Source organism: Parasteatoda tepidariorum, chromosome 6 (assembly GCF_982258835.1).
Source record: "Parasteatoda tepidariorum strain Cologne lab strain chromosome 6, Ptep-v5.0, whole genome shotgun sequence".
NCBI classification, from domain to species: domain Eukaryota; kingdom Metazoa; phylum Arthropoda; class Arachnida; order Araneae; family Theridiidae; genus Parasteatoda; species Parasteatoda tepidariorum.
This window is the reverse complement of record NC_141760.1, coordinates 78,656,692-78,669,206: the sequence shown is the minus strand read 5'-3', so window position 1 is coordinate 78,669,206 and position 12,515 is coordinate 78,656,692. Positions and strand designations below refer to the sequence as shown.

The following is a 12,515-nucleotide window of genomic DNA, read 5'->3' as shown; positions in this document are numbered from 1 at the left end:
TTTTAAATAATTATAGATATTTTTGTCTCATATCATGCTACAATGTTGTATGACGAAATAAAACTAAGATTCTAATTTGCTTTCAAATATTATTTGATTGTTTTCTTATTATATTTAATATAATTCTAAGTAGAGCCATGGTGGCTGAAGGGAAACAGCACTCGCTTTCTAAGAGTTGAACCAGGTTTAAAGCTCAGAGATGGCTGGTCGATACGAATTCTGCACCCGGCTCGCACCGACCACAGAGCTGACGTAAAGTATCCTCGGTGGTACAGATCATGGGTTAGAGTCTCCTTGGCGTACGGCCAACAGTAGGGGGGTTTAAGAGGCGCAAATGCGGGTCAGTTCCATAAAAAAGTATTCAACGATAGCAAAGTTTCTCCCAATACTTGATCCAGGAGTTCCCTTGTCTTCCGGATTGGGTTCAAAATTACAAGGATACGGAGTTGAACATTAGCAATCGTAAGCCCAAAATTGGGATGACTGCTCAGCGAAGGTTATAAAATATAATTATAGGTAGTGCTAAATTTCCTTCTGTGTTTCCTCGTTCTACAAGTATACTTTCGTGTACCGTGCGATAAAAACATGGATTGCATTGAATGATATTTGATCTAATGATCAGATATTTATGTTTTAGGACTCAATCTTAATGGTTTAAGAACATGGCCTCAAATATGACCAATTAATTTCTGCGGACGATATGTTTAGTTACGAAACTATTCACAAAACGTACTTTCTCTGAATAAATATTAATTTTTTTCGATGGATTCAGATGGTTGACCATCGAAATATGGGGATAGTCGCCATCTGGAATGTATGATCTTAATAGTTTGGTCAGGAGAGTGGTTTAAAGTTTGGAGTCCTTAATGTTAATTTTGCTTCTTGCGTATTTCGCCATATACCAAGAACTTTTTAAGTGCGAAAACGTTTTGCACACAGTTATAAAATTTTTCATCCAAAAACCACTTGTAAACAATATCATTTGATGCATATTTATTTTTATTGATTTATTTAATAGTGAGGTTTTCCATTCAATAATAATAACAGTAAGTTAGAAAAGCTAAATGCTTAGCGATTAATTAGTAAATGTCAAATTTTGAGGAATTTTATTTTTCGAGAAAAGCATTTGACTGCATATTTACGAGCTCAAAGCTGTCCCAGTGAAAGAAATTTCTTTGATTGCATTGAAAAATTGTCAATGTTGTAAAAATTTCCTTGGAAAAATTATGTGAATTCTGAGAGCTATATCACATATATCAGCAGAATTTCACGGCACTTAAATTTATATATATTCTTTCAAAATACACTTTTTCGACTATTTCGAAATATTATTCTTTTTTATTGAAATGAAGGAAAAAGTTTAAACCCAAATTTACTTGTGTAATTTGTTATTCAGTATTTTGCAAGAGTTTAATTTTTATTTTGATAGAAATTTAAGTGTACTTTGAAATAAATGTAAAATTTATTTTTTTTATTTTTTATTTTTTTTCTAAATTTATAAATAATTTTCTAAAATTTTGCTATTAAATAATAATTAACAATTCAATACGTTGCAACAATTCTCAAAAAGTGAGATATTCAAACACACGTTGGTTAACGCGAAAAACCATCCGTTTTTGATATAAAATGGGATGTGTATTGACATAATTATTAATGAGACTGTAAATCAATTGAAAAAATCATTTGAAAATTTTGAAATAATTTCGTGAAATTTTTCGCTTAAATAAGGTAATCAACAATAATACAAAACTTTGCCTATATTCTTTGATCAATTCATAAGAGACCCTAAAACAAGATGATAAACGCAATAAGCAATTACACTTAAAATGGGATATTTTTTCCCATAATTATTATTTGCATTTCAAAATATATATTCAAATAATATATTTAGCAAGCATTGATCTATTACTATATAACAATATTATCTGAAAATCAACAATAATACAAAACTTTGCCTATATTCTTTGATCAATTCATAAGAGACCCTAAAACAAGATGATAAACGCAATAAGCAATTACACTTAAAATGGGATATTTTTTCCCATAATTATTATTTGCATTTCAATATATATTCAAATAATATATTTAGCAAGCATTGATCTATTACTATATAACAATATTATCTGAAAATAAAATCTCGATCTATATTTTAATGTCTAAAATAATTAGGCTAATTCAATAAGGCTTATACTTGATTAAAAAGGGAATGAAAATGAATTTCATTAGGGAAATTAATGTAAAAACAAGATAAACTGATCATGTAATCATGTTTCTCTCTCTTATATGACTAAAACCTTCCATTAGGAAATTAAAAAGTTCCAAATACCATCTTCTCTGGCTTGTCTTTAATGTCTTTAATGAGATTCCACAATTTAGTAGTCATTTTTAAGATTAGTTTGATTTATATATATATATATATATATATATATATATATATATATATATATATATATATATATATATATATATATATATACATATATTTTTTTACAAATTAAATTCATGGAATACACTCCTCTAACAAGCAGGAAATTAGATCCAAGATATTTTTATTCATTTTATTTGAAAGCACATTACCTTAAAATAGTTTTGATTTTTATTTATTTCCAGAAGTTCATAACGAGATTTTATTACGTCAATACCTTTAAGAATTCATTAAATGAGCAAATTCTTTTATCGTTCTTATTTACGGATATATTTTCTCTATATTTTTCTGTATGATGATTAATTATGTATTTAAGAACCAATTACTAAATGAGTTATTAAAATGATATGCATGCTTGAATTTATTAGTCCTCTGATTTCAGTTTTTTTTTATTATTCATTCATTATTTACATAAACCAGAAATTCAAAAAGCTAATATTTGTACAACTTTAAATTTATATATTATTACAATTTCCAAATTATAATTAAATTGTTTCTGTTATCAGTACCTATTGTAAACGATCAGCTTTTTAACTTATTTATTTTGAATTTTTACTTTAGTTATAACTTGTCTATAGAGGTACCCAAGTACTTAAGAAGCCAAATTTCGAAATGCTTGTTTAAAATTTCACATTAAACTTCAATTTGTATGCATGAAAACTAAGTTCCCTTGCGACAGAAAATAGCTGAAAGTCCCATAATTTCAAAACTTCAATAATTGCTTGTCTGGGGTGATTGACTGAAGTCAGAGTTGCACAAATATCGTAGTTCCCAGATGAGCCTGTAATACCTGTAGTTCCCAAATAAGCTGAGGTACTCATAAATTGGAAGTGACAGGGAATTAAACTTCTGTCCTTCGCAATGTGCATTGTGTACTGAATGCATGTACAGCAATGTGCTATGAATACTGAATGTGCGTACTACAATGCACATTTTACACTAAAAAAAATGATATCAATACACCGAAACTTTGAAACGCTTAGTCAAAAGGCAAATTTCTTTTAAAACCGATTGTTTGTTTCAAATTGTTATATTTTTATTTTTATTTGCGTAAATGCGGATGTGAATAATAAACTCTAGTGCAATAGTTTTAAAGTTAAACAATATTCTTTTTCGAAGAAATAATAGTTTATGTTATATTACAATTATTTACATTGTTGCATTGCATTCGGAAAAAAAGTCAAACATATTTTTTTTTTCTTTGAAAAGAGAAAGAAAAAAATTAGCTTAAAAAATATAAAATAGTTTTCATAGTCTATTTGACTATGTTCTGACTAATAAATGCAGATGAATAAATAGAAAATAATAATCAATATCATTTTAATTATCTCTTTATTTCTCTTGAATGAATAAATAAATAAGAATAAATAAATAAATAGAAACTATATGAATACAACTGAATTATTCATTATTTATTTTCAAATAAATAAAGAGAAGATAACTGCGTTACCTGATTAAAAATATCGCTTTTTAAGGTGGAGGAAACCATAAAAAATCACGTTGCTAAATAAAGAGAGGAAGGTAATTTAGCCTACAGGTAAATGTATATTTTTTAAATTAATATTAACTTTACTTTATTTAAAATCGATACGCAACTCAAATGTGTTTGTAATTAAAAAAATATTCTGTTAATTTACATACAAAATCAAAATTCGTACGTTTTACTGTTCGTGATACATATAGTACACATATATATTTTATATTATATACATAGTATATTAAATAATATACATATTATATTACATATTATATAATGTATATTATATATTTTATATTATATATTATATATTGTATATTATATATTTTATATTCAATATTACATTTGAATTAATTAGTGGGAACAAACTGTTCTAAAAAAATAAAAATATAGCGGAATTTAAAATTACTTTTTAGAAGAGAATAAGCATAATTATTAATATAGTCATAAGAGTATTGAAAAATAAAGATTTACAAAAGAAATTATCCTTCATTATAAAAGATATTTCCTTTTAAAAGTATTAGCTACCAATCTTTTTTTAATTTATGGATTATTATATACTGCTAATTTATTATAACTTCATTTCGAAAAATTATTCAGAAGATTTTATTTGAAAAGAAAAGCACACTCACTTTTTTGTTTATGCGTAAAATTTGTATTCTTTTAAATTGAAATTTAAAAATTTTGAACTGAATAAGTTTATTAATAAAAATCTTTTAATTCCGTAGATTTCTTATTATTGTTTACCGAAATATTTTATTTTTTATTTATTGTATTTTATTTCTTATTTATTAGAAAAAAGCCATATATTTTTTTAAAAAAAATCTTCATTATGCTCCGCATTATTTTAAACAGTAGTCATTGACATCGTCCGCTTGTTACTTTTTTATTTTAGCTTATTTGTTTCATCCTCTTTATGTTTCATAGTATCAGGAAAACCACTTCCATTTCAATTTTATAAATGCCATTTATTTTGTTGCCTATGAAGAAATTTTAAACTTATAGAAGATTAACAGAAAAATAGCAACAATAAAATACATTTACTGTTATTAAGGCTATATATTTCTAAAAATATGCTGACAGATATGATTGATAAGGGGTAAACCAAAAATATTTCGCACATTAAAGAATTCGGCAGCTTATCTATCCATTATTACCCCCAAACGATGCCATTAATTTTTATCAACACCAATATTTTCTGGAAAGCGATGAAAAAAAATAATATTTTCGTCAGCTGACATGATAGGAATTTATATGAAAATAAAAACCACATCTGTCATGATATTTTATAACTTTCACTTTTTCCCAAAGAATTAGTTTTCATGTCAAACGTTAAGCAACCGCGTTAGCCATCTTTCTTTGTTACCCATCTCACGTCAAACTTCATTTAAAGTAATGGCGAGTAATCATCCGTTCTGCGCATGCGCCGTTTTAGTGTCCATTTAGTTTTCCTAGTATGGTTGTTGAGAATGAAAGATTTTTGTTGTTCTCTCATTTTACGAAACGCAATCGTGGTTATGTTTTTACTGTTGGAAAACAAGTTTAATTTCTTCTAAGAAAACTACTTTAATCACCTTTTGACTTTTTCTAACGCGTTATTTGTTTTAAAATGTTAATTTTTTAATTAGTTTTTTTTTCAGAAGCCTCATATATATATATATTTTTTTTAATTATGAAACAAGATTTCTGTACTTTAAAAATGCGTTCGTTTTCTGATGCAAATAATCTTAAATAGTTCTTTTTTCCTTCTGAAATCTGCAAATATAATTTGGATTTTAGTGTTTGGATTCATGTTTCTTTGCTTCGAATGTTATTTTCATCTCCTTTTAAAATTTTAAAATAAGTAATTTTGTACTTTAAAGTACGACTATTAAAATATATTTATTTCTTTTTTATTTTATTTGGTATATTTTAATATTCAATTTAATTTTAACTGCAAATAAATTAAAAACTTTATGTAAGAGATATAAATAAACTAAAATCGAAATTTTACACAGATTTTAACAGTGTTTCTTCTTTATATTAAAGAAAGAATTCTGGCATTTAAGGATGAAAATTTGTAAATACAAGCTTATCGATTTGTTTTAAAAATGCTTTAAAAAAGAAAAACCCTAAAAACACAACCCACATAGCAAAGAATTCAACATTTATTTACCGAAGAACGATAAAATTTATATATTAAACTTTTCCTTACCCGAAAAAATTCATCCAAGCAAAAGTATACTGGAAAAGTAAATTTCATATTTTTGGTTACGACGCTCTTTAGAGATCAAAATTGAATCCAGCCTATCACCAAATTGGCAAAAAAAGTAAGACAAAACCTTTAAATTCCTTACGTCAGCAGACCAAAATGGTATTGCTTTTTCAAACCTTACTTTGTTTTCTAACACTTCGACTTTCGTCAGCCATAAAAAGTGGTATGTATACATTTTATGAAATCCTCTGTTTCATTCAAATTGTAGTATATTTTTATTTTGGGCTTAACTTTGGAAAAAAGTTTTTTTTTGTTCATTTTATCCCTAAAGACTATAAGTTTTCTATTAATAATAACTTATTGTAATAATAACTTGATTAATAGTGTTACATTCCATTTAAGTTATATGGCAATTTTAAAAGTAAATAAGTGCATCAACACTTACGTAATTTTGTATTTTTTGTATTTACATGTCTCATGTATTTGCATATGAAACATGATTAAAAATTATTTTAATTGTCACTGATTTTGCATCTATGCTTCGAATTTTTTTTCATTGTATTTTTCAACACTCTATGGAGTTTAATTTGTTATAACATATATATTTTTTATTTATTGTTAGGAACAATAGTTCATAGTAAATTTATTAATATTATGTCTTTTTAAATAGTAATGATAGAATAGTTTAAATGGTGTCTCATTAGTAAATACTATTGAAATTTTAAAGGAAAGTAATTGCTATTTTACATGCAATTTTTGCTTTATACGTATTTACCCGTTTTAATGAAAAGAGGAAGTTCCTGTCTAAAATAATTTAATCGATTATTCATCGTATCTATATTTTAATATCATTTTCTTTTTGTTTTTAGTTTTATAGTATTGCAATTATTTTGCATTATACAACAAAATATTTTGTTATCAAAATTTGTTTAAAAATACTAATTACTTCTTAATTTTTTTTTGTATTCGGCATACATAGTTAGCTTTATTTTTTATTGCTTGAAAAAATAAAGATCATTTTATCTATTTTACATTATTCTATTTTCACTCATTTTAAATTTCTTGTTTTTTTTTAAGTATTTCTTATCTACTTCATCAAATTTAATATTTTTTCATACTTTATCACGTATATTTTATTATAATAAGGTTTTATTAACTGTTAAGTGCATACATTTTGATTTTTCCACATTTTATAATAAAAATAATTTAGTTGCATTTCTGTTTTAAATAAATGCACCTATTTATATTTTATAATCCACAAAATATTGTTTTTCTTTCTGATAAATATATTTTTCTTGGATAGTTATTTCTTCTATTAGCACTATATGTTTTTGTGAAAATTGTTTTGGTAACATCATCTATTAAAATAAATCTCATATTATATCTTAATCTCATTACTAGGTCCCAGGTTATAGTAAATCTTTTTTAAATATACTTAAAAATTCCCTAGTTTCTTTCTTCAAATAATTTTAGTCCATATGTTAAACATATCTATAAAGATTTGTTTTAAAAAAGTCAATTTAAATGATTGCTTAGTAGAAACAACACTATTTATACCATTAAAAGTGAAAAAAATCCATTTAACCATTTATGTATATATTTGCTTCGTAGTCGATATCTCTCTTACTATTATTTTAACGGTGATAAAACTTATTTTGGAAACGTAACATAGATAAAAAAATTATACTGAAATATATTTCACTAAAAGGACCCACCTTATTGTAAATATTTGTATAAAATACTTAACATTTCATAATTCCTTTCTTTATCTAATATTTTTAGTCTATCTTTTTTGTCTACTTATTTTGATAATATTTGTCTTTTTATTTTGTTGAAACAAAACTGTTTATAACTTTTTAAATGAAAAAAAATCCTTTTGAACTCGTATGTACAGATTTTACTCTAATGTACTGTACAGACGTTATTTCTTTTGCAATTATTTTAAAGTATGATATAGAAATGTCTTGAAACTTTACATAGAAAAAAAAACTTTTACTGAATTATATCTCACTAAAAGGACACACGCCATTGTAAATATTTGTATAAAAATATTTAAACAACCTTCTTTTTATATAATATTTTTGTCTATCTCTTTAGTTTATCTATTTAGCTACTTTTTATCTGCATTTATTAAGAATATGAACATAGGCCATACATACATCCATTGCATTTTTATTTCCTTTAAAAAAAACTAGAATTTTGTAATTTCAATCTCTATTTTTTAAAAATATATTTTGAAAATTACTTCATAAAATGAGTCTAAACTTAACACATACTATTACTTCTGATTGTTACTTGTGAGATTACATTTTATTATTATGCGTAGATATTACTTTGTCATTAGTCTTAAATATCAGATTAAATTTAGTTTAATTAATAACGTTGCATTGCACTTGACTTTAAATAACATTTTTAGTAATTTTTTTTTCAAAATGGTTACTTAAATTTAGGTTTATGATGCAGGAAAAGAAAATCTCCGATTTATTTAAATAATTGATTTTTATAAAACCATAATTATAAATTTCATATGCAAACATCAGTTGATATCAATTTAAGTTTTGTGAAAAAATGTACATTAAACAGACTTAACGACGAATTAGGAAAAAAATATATTTTGGTATAAATGAAAAAAATAATCTTTTATTTTTTAAACAATTTTAATTACAACGAAATTCTAATTTTATGAAAAACAAATTTCCCTATAGTGTTTGTTCAATGAAATACTATAAAATTGAAACTGTAATGTATCTGCCCTGTTTCTTTAAGCTTAAATAAAATAGCTTAAGTATAAGTATAAAATAACTTAAGCTTAAGTAAAATAATTTAGGACGCATTGAGAACAGTAAAGAAACATAAATTTCATTCCAGGGATAATAAGCATAGAATTAATGTCACTCTGATTTTTGAAAATTACAGTTATGTCTTTTTGTTCCATACTTCCTAGAAAATACATTAAAAATATGAAGCAAACTCCCGTTAATTTACTACTTCAACTAAAAAATATTTACAACATATTTCAAATTTCTGATTTTTTTTCTGTAGCCATGAATTGTTACAATTTCGACGAAAACTTGTTACTTGCCAATTATATCGTTAAATATATTTTTTAGTTTCGTTGGAGTTAATTATTTTGTCCTTAAGAACAATTATTTTCTTATTTGAAAAGATTTATAATTAGGAAACAAGGTAACGAACTTATAACTTACTTAGATTTATAGTTTTAATTGATTGAAGAAAAAACATTATAAACGCATTCAGAAACCTTTAAAGAAATTATATTATGGGGTTTTAAAACATTTCTGTATTCATATGCACACAAAAAAGAACACGCAAGAGAAATATTATGAAGACGAAAAAGTCAAGGTAATATGAGCAATACATGTCAACTTTATTTTTAGAAAGTATTTCAATTAATGCAAAGTTTGTTGATACAGGTGAGATTTCAAATGGGAAATCATTGTATATCACAACGGAAATGTACAAAAATTTGTTATTGGAAAAAAATGTGTTTCGACACTATATTGTTCCACTCATTTCAATTAATTCCTCTTCTTCTTCTTCTTCATAAGCGCAACAGCCTTTCACAGGCCAAGGCTGACTCGCAGATTTTCCTCTATCTGGCCCTGTCAGGTGCGACGGCCCGCCATCGGTTGACTCCCAATAGCTTGAGGTCCTTTTCAGCGTCGTCTATCCATCTTGTCGTCCCCTAGGTCTCGTCCCTTCAATTGCGGAAAAAGTCACTTTTTTGGCAGGGACGGCATCAGAATTTCTGAAGAGGTGGCCCAGCCACATAATGCGTGATGCTTTAATAGTTCTCACAATGTCGGTTCCACCGAATTTGTCATATTTTTCTGTAAATTTCGTGGTTGTAAAGAATTCTCCTAACGTTATTCTCTTGAAGAGATCCAACGATTTTTCTTTCAAAACTTAGCAGTTTTTCCTCCTCTGTTTTGTTTAGGGTCCAGCACTCACTTCCATACGTAACTATAGGCCTGATAAAAGTTTTGTAGATGTTTAACTTTGTCTTCACACTGATGAACTTGGATTTGAGTTGGTTTCTGAGGCCGTAGAAACTTCTGTTAGCCATGAAAATTCTGTTATTTATTTCGATTTTCAGGTTGTTGTGGCTAGAGATCAAGGTTCCTAAGTACTTGAACTGGTTAACAATTTCAAAAGAGTAAGTCATTATCTCCAGGGGAAATCGATCAGGAGTTTTATTTGTTGCGATCAAAAACTTGGTTTTGTCTGCATTTATAACTAGTCCCATCTCCTTCGCCGCACTCTCAAGCACTACAAAAGCGTCAATGACTGAGCGTTTTGTTCTTCCAACTATGTCGATATCATCAGCAAAAGCGAGTAGTTGGACAGTCCTTTGTAAGATTGTTCCATTTGTGTTGATACCAGAGTCTCTAATGGCCTTTTCCGAAACTATGTTAAATAGCAGGCAAGAAAGGGAATCACCCTGTCTCAGGCCTTTTTCGGTGAAGAATGGTTCAGAGAGACTTGACGAGATTTTTATTCTGCACGAAACTCTGTTGAGTGTCATTCTTGTGAGACTGATTAGCTTCTTTGGGATGTTAAACTCCAACATAGCCTCAAGTTTCAATTAATATTATTCATTATATTTTTAATTCATAATTAACTTTCAATTTAAATCAACGTTATTAAACAAAAAAATAATAAAATGATTATAAATTCCACTTTGGAAAAAATATATTAATATTTTTTCAATTCGAGTCATTTTCAAACTTAAATTGTTGAAGTCAAATGACTAAATAACTTTAATTTTTAAAAAATAATCCAAATAATATTTTATAGCATTAAAATTTATTTACTAAATATTTTTAGTAGATATATATACAGGCAAATGAATACTTTTTTAAAAAAAAATGCCCGTATATTACCATATTGCCAAATACAGCGATATGAAACATAACGATCTTGCCCCAATCTTCCTAGTCTTTTATTTAACTACAATTAAACCACCTGCTAAATGGAAATAACTTTAATTTATCTGGTTGTAAAAATCATGTTAAATATAATACTCTGCGCAGCTAATCTAATCTCAGTTTTTAAATTGCTTTTGTATTCAAACATTTTAATGTTTTGCGTTTAAAAATTTTAATTATTTGTAATTAAGGGATCACTTATTCTTAGTAAAATGTATTATATGCTTTTTAAATGTTTATTTAAGGAAAGCTTGGTCGCAAAAGATTTAAAAAAATTAAATCTACAAAAATTTTATAAAGTGTATGTCGAATTGTATAAAGTTAATCTCAACTATTTTGGAAAAACAATAACCATATGAAAAGACTTACTCAATATTTATTTTCAAAATTTATTAAAAAAAATGTAAATTTTTAGTCGATTCGGTAAGAAAAATTCACAATACGTTTGGAATTTTACAAAGAAAGAATTCACTTGAAAAATGCATTCAGTATTTCTCAAATTGAATCCTATATTCGCTAAGTTAGCAAAAATAAATAAAAAGAACTGTGTATGCTTCATGTGATCAGGGAAAAAATATGATATTGTTTCTTTATAAAATATTTCATCTCTTTCAACAATTCGGTTTCCTTTACCAACAAACCCAAGATTGTAGAAAGGTACGTTATAATTTTTTTTTGTGTTTTACTGGTCTAAAAGCTAAAAAAATACTAGTTTTCAGAAAATTTTAGTTTATTTTTCATAAACTATATATTTTTTTACTAAGACACACGTCATTAAATTTCTAAAAGCTTTTCTTGATGTATACAAAAAAATTAGTGATACATATTTCTTCCTCAAATGCATTATATTAATTGTAATCCTTAGAAAAATGAAATAAAAATACAGACTTTTTATGGCATTTTTGACATTGTAAGGGAATTTATTTTAAAGTTTTATTTTGAGCTAAGAATTATTATTTTTAAAGGCTTCAGATTTCAGAAAAACATAACATATTTTATTATTGAATGTATTAAACTAATTTTAATCCTTGAGTCAATAAAATAAAAATGAAAATTTTTTTTATTAAGGTGGCACTTTTTAAAGTAATTTATTTTATGGTATTATTTCAAGATAGGAATTATTATTTTTTAGGTTAAGAAAAATATGCCAAATTTATTAGTTTCTAGGTCCTCTTCACAACAACCTGAGCATTTTAATATCTTCATGTAGAACTCAACTAAAAAGCTTATGTGAACTCTGAAAAATTTTGCTAATCATTAAATTGTTCTACTTTACCAAAGTTATAAATAGTTAGTAATAAAAAGTTGATTCAGCCTTTAATAAAAAAACACTTACTTCATAAATGCTTTAAAAAGGTCAATTGTATGTAAAAAATATGGGTTTGGCAAGTTGACTTCAATGATTTCTTACTTTTTTTCTCGTGTACTTAAAAAATTATTTTACAATTTATTTTATGTCGTTAAATTAAT

The 12,515-nt window shown here is 25.8% G+C and overlaps 1 protein-coding gene across 3 annotated transcripts in view; it reads left to right on the top strand.

Moving 5' to 3' along the window:
- Window positions 1-12,515, top strand: part of LOC107441269 (lachesin) — a 207,653-nt gene that overhangs the window by 143,514 nt on the left and 51,624 nt on the right. Inside the window, exon 1 of one of the 3 annotated variants that reach the window (XM_043039282.3) lies at window positions 5,388-6,319. The exons of the other annotated variants lie outside the window; for them this stretch is intronic. Within the exon in view, the coding sequence (XP_042895216.2) occupies window positions 6,253-6,319 (67 nt within the window). The 5' untranslated portion in view covers window positions 5,388-6,252. Of the gene's footprint in view, window positions 1-5,387; window positions 6,320-12,515 lie in introns of those variants that run through there. 3 annotated transcript variants of the gene reach the window in all.